The 21266-nt window shown below is 37.8% G+C and overlaps 2 protein-coding genes and 1 long non-coding RNA gene across 4 annotated transcripts; all 3 read left to right on the forward strand.

Annotated features, from left to right (window-relative positions):
• Positions 1–3335: 3335 nt before the first annotated feature.
• Positions 3336–4915, forward strand: LOC137727064 (uncharacterized). Its single transcript, XM_068466003.1, has 3 exons — positions 3336–4373; positions 4647–4754; positions 4881–4915. Exon 1 carries the CDS (start codon positions 3442–3444, stop codon positions 4189–4191), a length of 750 nt encoding a protein of 249 aa, XP_068322104.1. The 5' UTR covers positions 3336–3441; the 3' UTR covers positions 4192–4373; positions 4647–4754; positions 4881–4915.
• Positions 4218–7173, forward strand: LOC137724691 (ankyrin repeat-containing protein ITN1-like). Its single transcript, XM_068463421.1, has 4 exons — positions 4218–4248; positions 4647–4754; positions 5130–5725; positions 5881–7173. Exons 1-4 carry the CDS (start codon positions 4218–4220, stop codon positions 6523–6525), a joined length of 1380 nt encoding a protein of 459 aa, XP_068319522.1. The 3' UTR covers positions 6526–7173.
• A 9086-nt stretch (positions 7174–16259) lies between these two features.
• LOC137722250 (uncharacterized) lies at positions 16260–18081 on the forward strand. Of its 2 annotated transcripts, none has more exons than XR_011066746.1 (3): positions 16260–16391; positions 16483–16556; positions 17334–18081. It is a non-coding gene; the product is annotated as an uncharacterized lncRNA (long non-coding RNA). The 2 variants fall into 2 exon arrangements; XR_011066747.1 differs by lacking the exon at positions 17334–18081 and adding an exon at positions 17180–17318.
• Positions 18082–21266: the final 3185 nt, after the last annotated feature.

Genomic DNA, 21266 nt, shown 5'->3' on the forward strand with positions numbered 1-21266 from the left:
GCCTAATATATAATAACAATAAAACATGCCTAATATGTAATAATACATGCTTAGTTAAGTCAATAAAATTATATTTACATACAAATGTAGGTAAATTATTTCACACACACACACACACACACATATATATATATAACCAAAAAAAAAAAAAAAACAACAGGCCTGATATACATAAAAGTTCATGCAAGATAATTTACCTACAAAAAAAAAAATGTTATTTGATTCAGTGCACCTACTATTCGAATTTTAAAATGTTAGATTGCTTAAAAAAAGCAAAATAATTGACACACCCCGATCAAGATCAGGGCATGCTGGCCGTTACGTGGAAGTGACGTAACCATGTGCACAGTGCGGAAGCTAATAAAATAATAATAAAAATAGTACGAATAAAATAAAATCCAACTTTACACAAAGTAATAACATACATGTGCAAGCGTAAGTGTGAAAACAAAGTTCAAAGCACGAAGACCTAATGCAGTCCGGGAGAAAACGAAACTACAAAAGCACACCCGAAAGTGGTCCTACACTGGTAATAATCTGTCAGATATGCCAGGGAAATCCTCAGGGAAGCCACCCAAAAGTGCTAGCTAACTAGAACCTGGAGGGGCGCAAAAACAAAAAGTGTGAGTGAGCAAAAACAAAGCTTTTCAAAAACCATTTCATAAACAAGATTCTAACCCCTCGCTGTAAAACCTGTATACTTCCCAGAAAAATAGAATATACATATATATAAATTATGCTTCGAAATATGCCATGTCAAATGTCTCTAAATAGAATGCAAGTGCTCAGGAACGTCAAATCAATGCCATGTAATCTGTCAGCCGGAGTCACCTAACGTGACATGTACGGTTGAATCTAGAGCTCAAATCTCCATCTCACTAACTATACCTGCACACGAGTCGGAACCACCTAAAGTGGTCTGTACGACAAGCCTGGGTGTAATATAAGTACGCTCAAGTGCTACGATCACGTGAAGGCTGGGCGAATAATTGCGGGTCACCTACGAGTCGGAACCACCTAAAGTGGTCTGTACGACAGGACTGTGCACCTAACTTGGATCCAAGATGAGCGTGTGGTGCGGGAGGTGAACATCACGTGAAGGACTGTGCCCAACTCTGGGCGGGAGCACTAACACCGGGGGGTGCAGGTTATGAGCTCTCTATGCATCTCAAATCACTACTGAACGTAAACATAAATCATAACTCACCTGACACTTACCTGTGCGTCCACAGCACCAAACATATATAAACATATGCGACTCATAATGCATAAATAAATGGCAAACTATAGGCATGGCATATAAACGTATAATGTTTCAAATAAATTTCTAGGAAAAACGTAAGTATATAGGTATATACGGAAAACCAAAAGCCCACTCACTGGTATGTAGAAGGGTCGTAACCTCCTTGCCTCGAGTGACCGCGCTCATCCTCGGGATAGGTCTCACCTATATGCGAAATAACTATAAAAACGTTAATTTTAAAACACATAACCAACCTTAAGAAATAACTTCTCATACAATGCTCAAATGGGGTGTATGAATACACCAACGTGATCTAATCAACCTCAGGAACATCCCCATATTTTTAGAAAAAATTTCCACCGCCGCACGCGTCGGCCACGCGCAGGCACGTGCCTGGCACACTGACGGCGTCAGTTAACGCCGTTAGGAATATTCCGTCGTCTTCTCCGGCGAGGCTCCGGCGCCGTTGCCGGCGCCGGAAAATCGTGAAAATTTCAAAACTTTGTAACTTCTTCGTTTTTCAACCAAATTTCACAAAATTGGTACCAAAATGAAGCTTACAACGAGAGGAACAAATCCATACCACTTTCAAGTGCTAAAACACACGGAATCTCGCCAGGAAAACACCACCAACTCCGGCCAACCTTGTAACTTAAGATCCCGACGTCCAAAACCTTCAAACGAACCACCCCGAGCCTCCTAAGGACCCCACCAAGCTTCCTACAAGCTTGAAATTCCCAAAAACACAAGAATTAACGTGTGCATGAACAGTGACCAAATCGGGGTATCCCGAGTTCGACGTGAAAACGAAAGTATCTTTACCTGAAATGGGTATGGTTGAACTTCTACGGACCTCATGAGCAAGAATATATACTTTGTTTCCTCGATCTGTGAAGATTTGGAGGGTTTCTGGGTGTGTCCGTACAAATGGAATAGGAAACGGGGGAGAGAAAGGCTCGGGACAGGGGTGCAGGGCAGGGAAAGGGTGAGGGAGGTGTGGGGGAGTGTGTGTGTGGTCCACAACCTACCAACAACAATCCAAAAACAACCACACAACAAAAGATCACACTAGGGGCAAAATCATCATTTCACCCTTACGATTCGAAAATTCCGGAACGGGCTGTCACAATAATTCACCCACTATATGTAAAATACATGCAAAATAATTTACCAATATGATAAAGCAAACCTGATATATGCAAAATACATACAAAATAATTTACCTATAATATGATAAAGCAAACCTGATATATGCAAAATACATACAAAATAATTTACCTACATAATAAAGCAAACACAATATATGCAACATGATTTACCTACATAATAAAACAAATACAACATACGCAGAATAATTTACCTACATAAAAAAATATTATTATTTTATTCAATACTAGTTTACCTATTATTTGTACATATAATAGTAAAATGTGATGATACATACAAAACAAAATACCTACATAATGAAGGTTATTTACTCATCATAAATTCACATATAGGTAGATTAATTAGTATAATATGTTTGAACATATATGTAGTGTGCATACATACATACTTACATATATATATTTGAATGTATAGTAGTACTATATATAGGTAAACTATACACACACACACACACACACACACACACACACACACACACACACACATATATATATATATATATATGGAGCTTATGGTAGTACTATATACATTTGAGCGTATACATACATACATACATATATATATATATATATATATATATATATTTTAGTTGTAATAATATGTGCAATTTGTTCATTGTAATTAAGGTGAGTAATGACATTTATTGATATATTTTGTGTATTGTGGTACAAATTGTAAATATTTTGTAATAATAGGTCAATTACTATTCTATTTGGGAGTTTTTTTTATTTTTTATTTTAATTTGGGTTTTATTTGAATGTTTATAACTATGTGGGTTTTCGTTTAAAAAATAAGAATTGCAAAGTACTATATCTAAATAATTCATCGCAAAGCAAAAGCATATATTAAGTACATTGAAGCAGCAGTAGAAGCAGCTAGTAACCTTAACTTTTCGATCCTTTATGCTTTATCATTCAACATTTTTTGTTACTTAATTAAGTAAAGCATATAGTAGCAGCAGTAGCAGCTAGCATATAAATCAAAGCAACAACGACCACATTACAAGCCCCAACCTATCTTGTACACTACAAATGGAGTACTGGAAAACGCTAATGGTTCAGCCGGATCAAAACGTGGTCCAGCCGGATCAGAAAGAGAGAGACAATAGGTTAAGGCAAATGAAAGACTTGAAAAGTCCCTACGAAAGTGCCATGGAGGAGAAATGGGAAGACGTGACGAAATACTTCGAGGGGAATGCGGAAAAACTGCTCTATAAGATGACAGCGGAGGGGGACACTGCATTTCACCTTGCGGCTTCTCGCAGCAGCAAATCACAAGGCACAGAAGTCCTCCAAATGTTTATCAACATACTCAGGAATTCAACCAACCATGATGTGAAATCCGCTCTGAGGCTTCCGAATAGCTACGGAAACAATACTCTCCATGAGGTGAGTGTGTCCGGCAATGAGAAAGCGGCAAAGTACTTGTTGAGCAACTTCAACGATCCTGTTCCGGGAGAAGAAGTCACCATCAGTACTAGTAGTACAGATAAAGACTTCGATACGAAGCTGCGTGACGTTCGGGATTTAGAGAATTCTAAGGTGCAGCTGCTGGAGACTCGGAACTATTTAGGAGAAACTCCTCTCTTCAGGGCGGCTGCTCTCGGTCACACTGACTTGGTCAAGTTTTATGCCAGCAAACTGCCGGGGGACAATCCTTGGAAGCACTTCCACAGAGATGACAGAAAGTCCATTCTTCATATGGCAATCATTGCACAACATTTCGGTCACTCTCTCTCTCTCCCTGAGAAAATGCACACGATTATTTGTAGTGCAGATTAATAGCTTTTGCTCTTTTGTCTTCCACAATGCAGAAATTGCTCTTTGGTTACTGGACAAGTACCCATATCTAGCGTCCCTAAGGGAAGATAGAAATTTGACAAGCCTTCAGTTGCTAGCCCAAATGCCAACTGCCTTTGTGCCACATTTTGAAAAAATCAAATGGAAGATGCTAATTTATAATTGTACGTGCCATTACTCTACAAACTGCTATATGTGTGCGCTCGTACGCATGCTATATATACACAGGAGCAAGCATTTTTTTAAGAAAGTTTTAACAAAACACTCTTGGTACTGTTTACTTTTAATGAAAAATCACATTTTTACCTTTCCCGGTACTATTGACTTACATATTTATTTGTCATTTGTCATTAAAACTAAGTTTTTAAGGATTTTTGGTTAGTTTTCCATTTTTTGAAGGAGCAGTAATCTCATACTTAATGTCGTTATATATGCAGGCCTTCCTGATGGAGGATATGTGGTCACACCAAATCAGAAGGATGATGTGGAGAGCAGCATGGATAGCAACCATCCCCGTCAATCCATCTTTCGGAACAAGATTGCAGGTAATCAAATTTGTAATCTAATTAATTGATCGAACAATTAAACGGCTACCAAGAGCATAAAGCGTTTCTTCAATTGGATTTTTTCAATGTTCCTAACCAAGTTGCATGCATAAAAATGTTTTGCAGTTGTCATGAAGGCTTACTATTCATTATTGGACTCCTTTGCTAAAGGTCTGTTACTTTCTGCCTTTACCTCAGGGCATTTTCATCAAGGCGAACTCGTGTTACTGGAACTCTACAAAACACATTAATTACTCATTCCTTATGATTACATGAGAAGATGAAGAGTGCATGATCATTTCTTTAGAGTGCCGATAACATCTCCCGGTGACCCGTTAGTTAATGTATACATATGCTTGATTATTTGATGGACAGGAACTGGAGGCCCGCTTGTTGAGATAATCTACATGATATGGAAGGAGAAGAAAAACAAAAAATCACTGAAGAAACTCATCGGATTGCTCGTCGAATTGGACGACCCTTATTGGTTGATTACTAACAAGAACACAAAAATCAGGACCATTTCTCTAGGGACCAGATCGGATACGACAAATGGTGATGACGGAGGTGACAAAACCGAATCGGATAGATGCGAAAAAGATAAGGAAGTAACCAAATTGAAAAAGGAGGCGAGGAATGAAGTTTACAACACTACCCCATTGCTTATAGCAACTATCACAGGATTTTTACCCATTGTGCAGGAGATACTTGAACAGCGTCCTCAGGCAGTCGAGCAAGTTAACGAAAACGAACGCAACATTTTGCATCTGGCCATTAAGCACCGTCAGAAAGAGATCCTTGATCTTATCCAAAGCAAACCAACACTGATGTCGAAGCTGAAAAAGAGGATAGACCACAAGGGAAACACCATATTGCACCAGGCTGCAGATAGGACTTACTATTCTATAGCATTGTCTCAGAAATTAATAGGCCCTGCAATGCAATTGCAAGAAGAGCTGCGCTGGATGCTGGTAATGTTCTTTTGCTAGACTTATGTCGTTACACAAATATTTGTATTACTGATTAGGTCTACGGGCCTTATAAAATACTTATGTTGTTAGACAAATACTTTTATTACAAAAATCCATACGTTGACATGATGAATGCGTACGTGTGTTTGTATCAGCATATAAGAGAGATGCTACCCCCTCATTACATCATGCACCACAACGACAACGATCAGACCGCGGAGGAGTTGTTCAACGCTGGGCATGACGAGCTTCTGAAGTCCGCACAAGAATGGGTAAAAGAAACGGCTCAATCATGCTCAACCGTGGCGGTGCTAGTGGCCACTGTGGTCTTTGCAGCCGCCTACGCCATTCCTGGGGGTTTTAACGACAAAAGTGGCCGTCCTGTTTTCCAAGACAATCCTCTTTTTTTGCTCTTCACCTGCATGGACGTTGTGGCAATCGCCAGCTCATTATCTTCTGTGGCATTCTTTCTCTCGGTCCTCTCCTCCCCTCTCGAGTACCCATATTTCGTTAAAAGCATTCCTCACAAGGTCATGCTGGGATTCATCTTGCTCTTCTTCTCCATGGCAACCACCATGCTCGCCTTCGCTGCCACTATTTTGCTCTTGATTCGCGTGAAGAAGAAATGGACCATGTCTCTACTTTACCCTATTGCCTTTTTCCCGGTCCCTCTGTTCGGCCTGCTTCAGTTTCCTATGTATCAATGTTTCAAAGTCATGTTTCGGAAAATTGATGCCTGCTTTTTCAAACCCTTAGGCCGCACTCTTGGCTTTCACAAGAAGAGATCAATTTGGGGCTAGAATAAGGCGTATTGAATCATATAACTTTTCGTCACAGCACAATATGCGTTGTAGATTTACCATCTTGCAACACCAGTATTTATATATTGTTCTCATTTGTATATTTTGGATTTTTCTTATTTCCTCCCTTATTTTAACAATGTTATTGTCACGCCCCATTCCCGAGATATGTCCAGGATCGACACGTGATGTCTCCACATACCTTTTCTCCTTTCATGCCCCGCCTCTGAGATATGATCAAAACACAAATCATTGTGTCAAAGGTATAGTAATTTAGTTTTATCATATGGCTGCATTTAACCTACGTACCCTAAGACGGATCAAGCCATTCATAGTTCACCATTTCAATAAACTTCTATCACCATTGCAAGTCATTACTACATACATGTAATCAGAATAACTAATATCAACGGTATACTTTCTTTGTATAGCTTGTCTAGGCATATGAGACATATATACATATAGCTTCAAATCGTGAATCATCAACTTGATTTAACTATAAGCTGATAATAACTAGCCAGACTAGTTGTAGCAAATAGAACGGTTCGTTATAACTAATCCAATTGGAGTACATAACGAAAATGAGTGAGGAAGATATGTATATAATTTGATACATAGGCAGATAAAACTAGCTGCCTATATTTTCTCTTTGTAAGTAATAGTTTGAAAACAACCACCTCACATTGAATCCAGTATATTTATAACTTCACTAAATTTTATAACATTTATTTGCACTAGTTAATCAAATAAGCATGCCAAACAAACAACAAAGAACCCGACCCGCCATATTAAATTGGTCTTGAACTCAGAAACATAGCAATGTATTCAATTAGAGAATAGGTATAATGTTTGATAATCCATTAATCTTAATCAAGGAACTAGTTCTCATGTTGAGAATTAAGCTGCCTCCTAGCTTTAGAGACAACCTGCAGAAGGTAATCCTGCAGATGAAATCAGAAAGGAAGCAGAAAAGCATGAAGAAATGAAGACCTTACTAAAATTAGAAGGAACTTTTTAAATTCAACGGCTAGTTTCCTTTCCTAGTTTTAGAAAGATTACAGCTGGTGTTTTACTTTTAATTGTACTGAGCATTCTCATCTTCTTCCAAGTGGATGGATGATATCCTCCAAGAACCATTAATGGTCGAAGAGGAGTACTAGGTCCCTAGTTCTAGAATCTGGTTTTAGACCGGCTGTGGAAAGATATAGTCTTGTAACTTTGTCTTTGGAGATTAAGAAAAATATACAGAAAGTCTTTTGCTCTTCTGCCTTTCTCTAGAAAACAAAAACATAGAACATCTTCAGACGATTAATCAAAGTTTGAATTTTTATCAACCTAAACAATATGCCTGGTACCATTTCAAACATGGTATCAGAGCACTAGGTCTGATTTCGAAGAAGGGACGTGATTCTGTGAAGATACAAATCCAGAAAGGGTTAAAGGTGGTACCTTTATAACCATTTGTGCTGTGCTACCTGAGAAGATGGCCGGATCAAGCTCCTCCGGTGGTGATTTACGAACACCACAATTTAATGGTTCAAACTACGATTTTTGGGCTGTAAAAATGGAAACCATTCTCATAGCATACGATCTATGGGATGTGGTTGAAATTGGTCTTGCTGGACAACAAACTTCCAGAGAGGAGACCTCTGAGGAAGAAGGAGAAAGCGAGTCAGAGCACTTTCCAGTTGAAAGACCAGTTGTTACAAAGGAGGAGAAGATCAAGAATGCCAAGGCTTTAAGTCTTATTCAAGGAGCAATCACTGATGAACTTTTTCCCAGAATCCGAAATGAGAAGACTGCAAAGGGTGCCTGGGAAATCTTGAGAAGAGAGTTCAGAGGAGACAAAAAGGTAAGAGCTGTGAAATTACAAGCCATTAGAGCTGATTTTGAATATCTAAGAATGAATGATGTTGAATCTCTGGATGACTACCTGGCTCGGTTTTTTGAGATAGTAAACAACTTGAAATCTCTAGGAGAAGATGTAACAGAAAAAAGGATTGTTCAAAAGCTGTTGATGAGTCTAAGTAGAAGGTACAAGTCCATAGTGTCGATTATTGAAGAAACCAGAGATCTAGATACTATTAGGATTGAAGAAGTCCTAGCCTCAGTGAAAGTTTATGATAAGAGGGAAGATTTGCATGATGAAAGAGACAAATACACAAGTACTGAGAGGGCTTTCAGTAGTCTTAAAGTTGGAGGAAATGGAAGTGGCACTGGAAATTTTAAAGGGTCTCAGTATAAATCAAATCCAAAGTTTGGTCAGTATAAGAAGGGAAAGAACTGGGGTCAGAATAGCAGCTGGAATAATGGTACTGGTGGTGGCTGGAACAACAAGTTTCCTGCACACAACAAACAAACCAGTGGCAGTCAAGGTAATGTGAAACCACTATGCCAAGTATGTGACAAATATCACTTTGGTATATGCAGATATAGAGGAAAACCCAAATGTTGCAGGTGCAGTCGGTTTGGTCATCTAACTAAGGACTGTGATAATGGTAAACAAGTTGCAAATTGTGCAAAGGAAGAAGATCTGGTCACAGGAACAATGTTCTATGCTTGTCATGCAAGTTCAATTGCATCAAGTAAGTCTGTGTGGTTTGTGGACAGTGCCTGCAGTAATCACATGACTTCTCAAGAGTCTTTATTGATCAATCTTGATAAGTCAGTGACCTGCAAAGTGAAAATGGGTACTGGTGATCTCGTTCAAGCCACAGGAAAAGGAACACTTGTAGTTGAGACAAGAAGAGGGAAAAGATACATAAATGAAGTGCTGCTGGTTCCAGGATTAGATGAAAATCTGTTAAGTGTTGGTCAAATGATGGAACACGGTTATTATGTTCTATTTGGTGGTAACATGGCTGTGATATTTGATGATAGTAATCTTGAAAATGTGGTAGCAAAGGTTGTTATGACTGGGAACAGATGCTTTCCATTGTCCTTTGAATCTATAAATGCAGTGGCTAGAAAAGCTTCAATTGAAGAAGAGTCAAGGATCTGGCATAAAAGGCTTGGTCACTTGAACTTTAACAGTCTGAAAAGGATGCAGAGAGAAGGATTGGTGCTTGGATTGCCTGCATTATCTGAGATGAAGGAAGTCTGTGAGAGTTGTGTTTCTGGGAAGATGCATATTGAACCATTCGATAAAGAGAAAGTTTGGAGAGCTAGTCAACCATTAGAACTGGTATACACTGATGTTTGTGGACCAATGCAAAATGAATCTGTTGGTGGCAACAGATACTTCATAACATTCATAGATGACTTCTCAAGAATGTGTTGGGTGTATTTTCTAAGGAACAAATCTGATGTGTTCAATGTGTTTAAGAAATTTAACGCTTTTGTTGAGCTGCAAAGTGGTTTTAAGCTTAAGAAGCTGAGAAGTGACAGAGGAGGTGAATATACCTCCCATGAATTCTTGAATTTCTGTTCTAATATTGGAATGGAGAGACAGTTAACAGTGGCATACTCCCCTCAGCAAAATGGTGTTGCTGAGAGAAGAAATAGAACTATTTGTGAAATGGCCAGATCAATGATGGCTGAGAAGAACATTCCTGTGATTTTTTGGGCTGAAGCAGTTGGAACTGCAATGTACTTGCAGAATAGGTGTCCTACAATCTCAGTGAAGGGTAAAACACCATTTGAAGCTTTCACAGGAAGAAAACCAGGTGTAAAACATTTGAGAGTGTTTGGAAGTATTTGTTACAGCCACATTCCATCAAATCTGAGACAGAAATTTGATGATAAAGCAAACAAGGGAATATTTATGGGGTATGGCAGCTGTGAGAAAGGTTATAGGATCTATAATCTTCAAACTAAGAAGATCATACTCTCAAGAAGTGTTATATTTGATGAGAGCAAATCATGGAATTGGGAAAGCAAGCAAGAAGAAACTGTTTTCATGCCACTCAGTTTTGAAAATGAGAATCCAGAGATAACTGAACCAGAAGGGCACATTCATGAAACTCAAAGCTGTGACTCTCCAAATATCACACAATTAGTGTCTGGTGATGAACAAGCCACTGGAAGTAACAATGGCAGTACTAGTCAAGGCTCAACACCAAGTAATACACCTGAGAAGCTGAGAAGCTTGGAAGACATTTATGCAAGATGTCATATGACTATCATTGAGCCTGAAACCTATCATGAAGCTATTGAAGACAATGCATGGAAGGAAGCAATGAATGCTGAGATTGAAACCATTGAGAAAAATGGAACTTGGGAGCTTGTGGAAAGACCTGCAGACAAGCCTGTTATAGGAGTCAGATGGGTGTTCAAAACCAAACTGAATCTAGATGGATCAGTTCAAAAACACAAGGCTAGGCTTGTGGCAAAAGGGTATGCTCAGAAACCTGGCATTGACTATAATGAAACCTTTGCTCCAGTGGCAAGGTTAGATACAATTCGAACCTTAATTGCCCTTGCAGCACAGAAGGGTTGGAAGCTGTTCCAATTAGATGTTAAATCAGCTTTTTTGAATGGAGTACTTGAGGAGGAGGTTTACACTGAGCAACCAGAAGGGTTTGAAGTCAAAAATGCAAGTCACAAGGTCTATAAGTTAAAGAAGGCACTTTATGGTTTGAAGCAGGCTCCTAGAGCCTGGTACAGTGAGATTGACACTTATCTCACAAGCTGCAATTTCAAAAGAAGCATCAGTGAGGCTACCTTATATACTAGAACTGATGATGAAGGGAATATGATCATAGTCTCTATATATGTTGATGATATAGTATACACTGGAGGTAGCAATACATTGCTCAGTGAGTTTAAAAGGGACATGATGCAGAAATATGAGATGACTGACTTAGGACTCTTACACCATTTATCAAAGTAAGTATGCAAAGTCCTTACTTGCAAAGTTTGGACTAGAGGATTGTAAGTCTGTGACAATTCCTCTTTCCACTGGTGAGAAACTGAAGAAAATTGATGGAAGTGAGCTGACTGATGAAGGTTTATTTAGGCAGATTGTTGGCAGTTTGTTATATTTAACTGCAACCAGGCCTGATATAATGTATGCTGCTAGTTTGCTATCAAGATTCATGCATGGTCCCACGAAAAAACACATGGGAATTGCTAAAAGAGTTCTCAGATACATTCAAGGCACTCTCAGCTATGGTATTAAATTCACAAGGGACAAGGAGGCTGTTTTGATTGGTTTTTGTGACTCAGATTGGGCTGGAAGTGAAGATGACAGTAGAAGTACATCTGGATATGCATTTAGCTTTGGAAGTGGTGTTTTTTCATGGGCCTCAGTCAAGCAAAACACAGTTGCATTGTCAACTGCAGAAGCTGAATATGTCTCAGCAGCTGGAGCAACAGCTCAAGCCATTTGGCTAAGATTTGTGTTGGATGATTTTGGTGAATTGCAAGCTGATGCAACACCATTGTTTTGTGACAACATGTCTGCAATATCAATGGTCAAAAATCCTGTTTTTCATCAGAGAACCAGACATATAAACAGGAAGTATCATTTTATTCGAGAAGCATTGCAGCAAGGATCCATTGATGTGAAGTATTGCAGAAGTGAAGAACAGTTGGCAGATATATTTACAAAAGCCTTGCCTAAAGATCGATTCAATTACTTGAGGATGAAGTTAGGAGTGAAGCCAGTAAGCAGCTTAGGAGAGGCTGTTGAGAATTAAGCTGCCTCCTAGCTTTAGAGACAACCTGCAGAAGGTAATCCTGCAGATGAAATCAGAAAGGAAGCAGAAAAGCATGAAGAAATGAAGACCTTACTAAAATTAGAAGGAACTTTTTAAATTCAACGGCTAGTTTCCCTTCCTAGTTTTAGAAAGATTACAGCTGGTGTTTTACTTTTAATTGTACTGAGCATTCTCATCTTCTTCCAAGTGGATGGATGATATCCTCCAAGAACCATTAATGGTCGAAGAGGAGTACTAGGTCCCTAGTTCTAGAATCTGGTTTTAGACCGGCTGTGGAAAGATATAGTCTTGTAACTTTGTCTTTGGAGATTAAGAAAAATATACAGAAAGTCTTTTGCTCTTCTGCCTTCTCTCTAGAAAACAAAAACATAGAACATCTTCAGACGATTAATCAAAGTTTGAATTTTTATCAACCTAAACAATATGCCTGGTACCATTTCAAACATCTCAGGCCATAGGATAACATGCAATCCCTAAACTATAACATTCGTATAATTATTCGTAACTAGTACACCAGCCCAACCATATCAATGATCCTTAATAATTATCATAGAAAAACCAAACTGTTTATCCAAGTGCCTCAAAATAAAAATGTAAATTCCTAGCAGTCTTAAGCTCTTCATCAGCTGAAAGAATGAAATAAAGAAGCACCAACAAATCCATGGCCAAAACAAGAGTCATATAATACTCTAATAATAGCATTGTCCAATCAAATATTCAGCATCAGCATCTGGCAATGCCATGGGAAAAATATAGAATCACTCAGTAGTTTTAGAACTCTAATTAAGTGCACAAACCTAGGCTGCAACACATACAAATTCAGCAATGTTCTTTTCAGTGCATAAAGGGTAGGACAGATATGACACACAAAATATTCAAATGTATCTGGCCTCGATTATGGAATAACATTAATGCTTATAACACAAACCCAACCCTTAAACTTCTAAAAAGAACCGAAATGAGGTTAGGATTTCAAGGTTCTTCCCTATATGCATCATCTCAAATATGCATACAGAATATCGAATTACAATTCGAAATCATGAATTGATCCCAAAACTAAAGGTTAAAACCTTGGGAAAATACTTACGCTAGAGGAAAGCCCACGAAGGGAGAATCATCGAGGCCAGATTCCAGCGGGATTGGCTGAAATCAGAGAAAAGTAGCCGGAAAACGTCAATATGTTTGGACCTCGTTTTCTTTATACAATGGTTTTCAAAGGGTGGGTATGGTATGAGATAGAAGATCGCTTCGCTACGAAACTATAGCTTCCGACCTCGTGTGATTTCGTTACTGTATGAGGAAATTAGGATCAAAATAGTTTGAAAGGTGTGAAGTGAGTAAAGGAGGAAGAAAGAAGAAGAAAAGGCTTCCTTTTTTTATTATTTTATTCTATCATTAATATTTTTATCTAGTGCTGATATCTTTTCCTCTACTTTAAATAGGGGTGTGTGGATTATTCATACATTCCATTTTATTTCTCACAAATTCCTTAATAATTTATGTTAGTTGATTTTCTTCAATTTATCTAATCCGACAGCTGAAAATTAAAAAAGTATGTGAGAAGTAAAATAGGATGTGTGGATATCACACCCCTTTAAATAAAATGATTGATACGTGTTTCGTAAAATCTTTTTTTAAGTTTTAATTTTCGCTACGCTTATGCTCAGTCGTTCATAATATCGAGTACTGTCAGAATATACTAATCAATATGTCACACAAGTCCTGACTAGCAAGCCAATGAAAGTCGACACATACCCTTAGCATTGTGTGCTAAAGATTGTCTCTTGCGTGCTTTTATTGATTTGTAATCATCATTTGTGTTTATGTTCCTTAATTAAGTAATGGATTATTTTGGTAAATAAAATCATTTTCTTCTATCCGGGTCAAAATCTATCCTCTCATTTTCGTGTAAATTAAAATAATGATATCGCTTGTAATAAAATTAAAAAATAAATCATAATTAAGCATAATCCAGTTGGTTAGACTAATATGCTTCTCTTATACACCAATACTCGCATCCTCCTCAGTGATAATTAAGAGATAATACTTGGCCTTCACAATTGGTTTGACCATCCATCCAGCATGGCGACTTCACAATATTTATCTCAGCTAAAAAGGAGAACAATATTTGTAATAATGAGTGCATATTTGCTCACCCTATAAGATAGGGGTGATGCTTCATTGATTAGTGTTAGATTAATTTGGTTTAATTGATTTAAGATACAAATTTTAAATTTAAACTAATCTAATAACAACCAATGAGAGTATAAGATTTGAACTCAGAGAGAAAGGTGAGTGAAAAGAGAAAGAAGGTGACGCGTGGCCTGGGATATCTCTGTTGGGCGGCGTAGAATCCTCGGGCAACTATTACAGGAATTGTGCCGGTTGTGGAGGAGATTCTTGAGCAGAGAATCCTCAGGTAGTCAAGCATGTTAACTATAACGAACGCACCATTTTTCTTTTCGAAATTAAGCACCGTCAGAACCCGACTCTCAAGCTTATCAAAAGCAAACCTACTGTAAGTCGAGAAAAATTAAAATACACAACTATAAGACAAGTGTTGGAGAGATAAAATAAGTAAACAGATTACTTGTATTATACTCACAAAATATTATAACACAACTCTCATCAATGACGCAAAATATTATTACACTTACAAGACGACTCCTGCTACTGCAGCTCTGCTTGCCTACTTTTTGGTTCTACTCTCTGGTTCTACTCTCTTACTTTCTTAATTTCTTCTTAGTTTCTTACTTTTTGCTTAATTACTTACATAGCACTGCACCTTATATTTATACATGGCATAACCGATCTAGCCTAATACCGTGCACTTGGCTTTGTGCATTTCCAGCCACTAACTTTTATATTACTTATTAGAATTTTCACTAACATTCCATTACAACAATCTTAAGATATTTTATTTAGATAATTCACTAGAATTAACTAGCATTTTCAATGTGCATGCACTACCATTTTCATTGTTGCTTGCTAGAATCTTCTAGACAGATCTTATGCAATTCATCTCTTCATTATCTGTGAAAGGGGGCAAAGAGTAGGAACTAGAACAATGTAGTTCTTTTGTACCGACTGAGTTTAATAGGTTGGTGTTAATCTTTAACACTGTATTTGTCAAGGCTGAATGAGAGGATCGACTGCGATGGAAACATCATATTGCACCAGGCTGCAGATAGGAGTTTCTACTCTATAGCATTGTCTTAGAATTTCATTGGTCATATCGTGCAGTTGCAAGCAAGGCTACGCTGGTTTTGGTATTGTTCTATTGCTAGATTTATGTTGTTAGACAAATACTTATGCTACTATTAAGTTTTTTGACTTGATAAAAGTGAAGAAAATTAAGGTTCTATCAGAAAACTAATTGGCAATATAGGGAATAGCCCAACTTATTTATAAGCCCATGCAATGTCCATTTTCACATCAATGTGGAATCTCTTCTCAACACGCCTTTCACGTGTGGCGAATTTTGGACACGGGGTGACGCGGAGCACATGTGGCTATTTGGCTTCACACATGGGACAACCTATGCTCTGATACCATGAAGAAAGTTGAGGTTCTACCATAAAACCAATTGGCAATATGAGGAGTAGTCTAACTTACTTATAAGCCCATGCAAAGTCCATCCTATTATCAATGTGAGATTCATTCTCAACAAAAAGACCTATGTGGTCAACGAATGCTTATGTTACTAATTAAGTCTAAAGACATGATGAATGACTTATGTTGTCAGACGAATACTTATGTTACCAAGTATATGTTGGTCAACTTGATAAATGTGTACCGTGTTGTGTCATCCTGTGGCAGAGATATTACCACCACATTACAACATGCACCACAACAAGAAGGATCAGGCAGCGGAGGAGCTGTTCTACTATAAGCATAACAGAGGCACTTGATAAGCTTAAGTTCCTTCTAGGTCAAACTGAGAGGTGAAGTAGTTTTCATGGTTAATTGATATGGTCTTAGTTGTTGTTTTCTGTGTGCTATAATTGTTTTCTTGCTGTTGTCCTGGTGAACTGGTGAACTGAATGACACTTCTGCATGAAATTTCCAGGTACTCAACAATGTTGGCAGAAAATCTTGGGGACAGCTACAAGCCTGTTCAGCAATATCCTACACAAGATCAGCCAAGTATCCAATGCAAAGAAATGGACAAAAATGATACTAACAAATCAACTGAATTGAATGCCAGTAAGTTGAAGGTGGTTATTTCATTGACATTCTTACGTAGAAACTTATTTTACTTTTAGCTTGACTAAAATACTCAATACATTTTAAACAGAATCTTAAGGAGAAAGAGCAGACATTGATGCTGCTGCTGATGATGATTATGATGTACAGTCTGATGATATAACTGTGAGTCTTTCCCTTCTATTCTGTAAATATATGATATTTCTTTTTAACTCAAGTTGATGGTATACATGATAGTAATGCCAATTATGCAAGGAATTATGTGCATATGTTGTGGGTTACAATAATTCTTTCCATGATACTAGAATATGTTAAGGAAAAGTACGTCAGCCAACACTTTAGTACTTTAGTATTTTGGCCCAAGTCTATGCCGCCATAGGATCAGGGATGTCAGGCAAAGGTGAAAGAAGCGTAGTTCGTAATGTAGTTGATCAAGAGTGTAAGATAGAGTCCTATAGTTGAGCTGACCAATTTATCTGAAAACAGTGCAACTGTTTGCTGGCCGGGAAGGTTCTGTAATATCAAGTAAATCCTGATTAATCACATGGAACAAAGTCATGAAATTTTGGAATAGAGATCTGGCTCCAATACTTAGTTTTCTGTATTTGCAACTTACATAAGCAGCCTCATGTTCTGTTATTGTGAATTTTATACTCTAAATATGCTATATAGAGTTTTTTCTTTTTTCTTTTTAAAAGTGTTAAGTGCAGCACTTTAATGTATTTTATTAATTACGGAGTGAAACCTATGATTGCGTCTGAAGAGGTGGGGGGTTAATTATATTGCAGCTGCAAAAAGCAATCTCGTTGTACCCTATAAGACTGAGAAAAGCATCTCAAACGTTGTCAGTGGTCGTCGTTGTGTAAGTTGTATGTGTTTGTATTTGCCAATGCTGAATTGTGCAGTTTATGAATGGTTGGCATGACATATCTCTATTTACAGGTGGGAAGTAATGGCCATTTGTCCATTTCAGAAAGCCATTTATCAGAGATTGAGATAAATGAAGACGAAAATCATTTAGAAGCGCCTGTACAGCTTGCCAAAGGGCAGATGCAATATGATTTTAATGATGAACATGTGAGCAGGACTCGTCCTATAGGCATCAACAAAATTCAATCTACTTGAATTGAAACAAGTATCTGAGTTCGTAAAATTGCATCTTTTGTGAACTACAAGACACCCACGGACCTCTGAACATATGCAGCTGCGGACATTCGTTATAATTGCCGCCCATCCGTCACTGCAGTTTGATCGCATCTTTGGCATTCAAGCAGTGGCCTTGACATGAGTATCAGCATATTGGCTTGGATTGGCTTGTAACGATGTATGAGAAAAGACTGAATGGGATTCTAGCCGACTAGATGGGGCTTGGGAAAACAATCATGACATTGCTTTGGTTGCACCTAGCATGTCAAAAGGGGAGACTCGGTTTCTTAAAAGATGTCCAGCTTTCGAAATCCTGACTTATTTTGGAAGTGCTACAGAGCACAAATTGAAAAGTCAAGGCTGGTTGAAACCAAACTGGATAAACACGTGCCTTAAAATACTGTATTTTATCCTTGAGAAATGCTCTTGGTTGGATGTCTTGAGTATTTGTAGACTTTTGAATTAAATTCTAATTTCTCATATTTTCTTATTTTATTAAATTAGTTTTCATAGGGGTGTGTAATAGCAGAATCAAATTCGGAGTTGTGGAGATTGAGTTATGATTTTTGTTATGTGGAGGGAAATTACAAATTTCCTTTACACTATGTTTAGATGAGGGAAATAAACATGGAATTTTGGTAAAAATCAGAATTTATAAATTGACAGGCACCAATTCTCTTGTTTGGATTCAAAAACATAGAAATTAAGAATTTCCTCATGGAAAAAAAACTTGGAATTTGTGACCTCTAAATCCCAAGTTCAAATTCCATGTAAATAGGTGTCATTTCTCAACTTCTATGATTGAGAGTTTAAAAATAACAAATTCTGTATTCAATTCCATTGTTTTTTTAGGTTAACCAAACACAAAAATTTACAAATTCTAGAAAATAAAATCTCGTCATTTCAATTTCCATCATTTTTAAATTATTTAGTAATCTTAAATTTTTTCACCCAAACATAGTGTTATGGAAATTTTAAGTGGGTTTTAATTCCGGACTAGGATTCTCTTCCCTCATCTTTCCATCTATTTTCATCCCCTCCTTTCACATTCTCTATTTTGTCTTTATCTTTCTATAAAACAATAATATAAGATGTTGACGTGACTTAACTGTGACCGTTCAAATAGGAGAAAATGAAAGGAAAGGGGAAAAATAGGGGAGAGAATCCTACTCCTTTAATCCCAACTCTCGGTCACTCCCATCTCCTTCCCTCATTATACACCGAGACACACTTTCTTTCGAGTTCTTAACACTCGAGCTCTCTCTCTCTCTCTCTCTGCCTTCTCTCTAAACCACCAAGAACAGTCACCACCATTTTTACTTTCGACCAAATCATAGCCACAAACCACTAGATTCGTCATCTAGGTGGGCTGTGGAGTCAAACGGTGGCTCTGCATGTTCAATCCAATGACGGGAAGGAACTGAACTGAGAGCTTCGTACTTCCCGGTGGACTCTGTTAATGTAGAGAGAGATTGAGAAATGATTAAGGTTTCAAGAACTAGAGAGGGAGAGAGAGAGAAGAGGTTTTAGAGAGATGAATTGCAGAATCTGTTGTATTGATTTCTTACTCAAGAAGTTATTACAATGATGTATATATAGAGAGAGCAATGTCTCTAACTAACTAACTAACTAAGGTTTACAATATTATATTCTAACATCCCCCCTCAAACTCAAGATTGGGGCACCCAATCATGAGGTTGAAGCAGTCAGATTGGCAAAGAACATTAGTGCAGTATTCCTTACAATTGGAGAGTGAGATTGATGCTATATCATGTGTACCATAATAGCCAAATCAACATAGACCTGGTGCCGCCACCCTTATCACAAATGCCCATATGGTATCCTACTTGAATATCAAATATACCTCCAACATTGCATAAGCGAAATACATAAGATCCTCTGAACGCATGTGCAGCAATTTGAATAGATTTCTCCCATATGGCCAAAACAACAAGTTGAACCAAAAACGAGTCTAAAAATAGTTTTGCATTGTACTTTCCCTGTGACAGGTCTGCAAGAACCTGAGCAAACTGATGTAACAGATGAAGCCTAGTCGAAAAATGCAGTATAGATAGTCCTTGCACTTCTAGTAACTGGGTTGATTCACAAGATGTTGGTAATTTAGCTGATCCGCTAGTTTGTGAACTTTCTGCACCAACAGAACTAGCTGGCTGCTCCTCGGGTTTCATTATAATTGGTTTATCACAATCGTTCTGCTTTGGAGCACTGATAGAAGCTTCTGTTGTGGAATTAAGTGGCAGGGAAGATTCAAGGTAATGAGAGAAAGAATTGACCATAACAGAGTCATTCTTAATTGACTCCATTGAATCAGAAACTTGAAGCTGATCGTGCAAGTTTGGATCTTGTGTAATAGATGAGTTGGTAGTTTGAGTAGAACAATGGGCAGCAAGATGATCCTTATGTGAACAAATTTGACATGTAGTAATTTCAGGTGGCAGGGAACTAGGATATAGAGATGGAGGTGAGCCAAGAATTCCATTATAACTATCAACATTATTACCATAGCTTGACTGGCATGAACTAAAATTGGATTGAGCATAATAACCACCATTGAAGCCAACATGAAATTGAGAGCTAAAGAGAGGAAAGAAAGAACCTTTCGTCTCACATTCAACAAGAGCACAATCCACAATGGCTTCCTCAGCGAGCAATTGTGCACGAAAATCCGTTAGTGAAATGATACTCTCACGCCCTCTGAGTACACATTTAAATGTGTTGTAGTTTGGAGGGAGTCCATTCAATGCAATGATCACAAAGTCTTCATCAGCAAATATGACACCAAGAATAGAAAGTCCATCCCTTGCTTCTTTAATTCTTTGAAGATACTGGGAAATTGAATTTGATCCTTTCTTAATGGTGTAAAGATCAGTTTGTAATTTGATTATACTAGTTTTTGTACTTGGTAAGAAAAACTGGTTTTGAAGATGAACCCACATCTCTTGAGAACTCTTGCTACCAATCACACAGGAAATAGCGGATGAAGAAAGTGTTGCAGTAAGTAACAACATCAAGGAATGATCATGCATTTTCCAGACTTTGTACTCATCAGTTTCAGTTCTTGAAGATGAAGTACCAGATGTTACCTCTGAATCTCTTGAAGAACTAGAAGAAAACTGAGCAGGACAGAGATTTGATCCGTCAACAAACCCGATAATTCCATGGACTTCAAGCATCAACTGCATCTGAAAATGCCATTGTAGATAGTTGGTCTCATCCAATTTCATAGTAACAGACATGGAAACAGATGAAATCAATCCAGTGATTGGTGATTGCAAGATTTGAAGTTGATTCGCAGTTACCATTTCGGAAAAATTGTAGAGAAATTTGTCTGAGGAAAAGACTCAAACACTTGGTGTGCACAATCTTTCAGAGCGAAGAATGAAGAACTGGGTAATCTTGATATACCCACAAGACAGAAGAAGAAAGAATTTCATGTAGCGGAAGCAAAAGAAAGGATCAAAGAAGCTGATCAAGCTTTAATGGCTCTGATACCATGTTAATGTAGAGAGAGATTGAGAAATGATTAAGGTTTCAAGAACTAGAGAGGGAGAGAGAGAGAAGAGGTTTTAGAGAGATGAATTGCAGAATCTGTTGTATTGATTTCTTACTCAAGAAGTTATTACAATGATGTATATATAGAGAGAGCAATGTCTCTAACTAACTAACTAACTAAGGTTTACAATATTATATTCTAACAGACTCGGGGTG

This window comes from Pyrus communis, chromosome 2, assembly GCF_963583255.1.
Source record: "Pyrus communis chromosome 2, drPyrComm1.1, whole genome shotgun sequence".
Taxonomy (NCBI): Eukaryota; Viridiplantae; Streptophyta; class Magnoliopsida; order Rosales; family Rosaceae; genus Pyrus; species Pyrus communis.

Excerpts from the sequence above, each read along its gene's own strand:
- LOC137724691 (XM_068463421.1), top strand. The coding sequence starts at position 4,218 with ATGCAGAAATTGCTCTTTGGTTACTGGACAA. Across the intron at positions 4,755-5,129 it reads CTTTCGGAACAAGATTGCAG|GAACTGGAGGCCCGCTTGTT; the intron begins GTAATCAAATTT and ends TTTGATGGACAG. Across the intron at positions 5,726-5,880 it reads AAGAGCTGCGCTGGATGCTG|CATATAAGAGAGATGCTACC; the intron begins GTAATGTTCTTT and ends TGTTTGTATCAG.
- LOC137727064 (XM_068466003.1), top strand. The coding sequence starts at position 3,442 with ATGGAGTACTGGAAAACGCTAATGGTTCAGCCGGATCAAAACGTGGTC.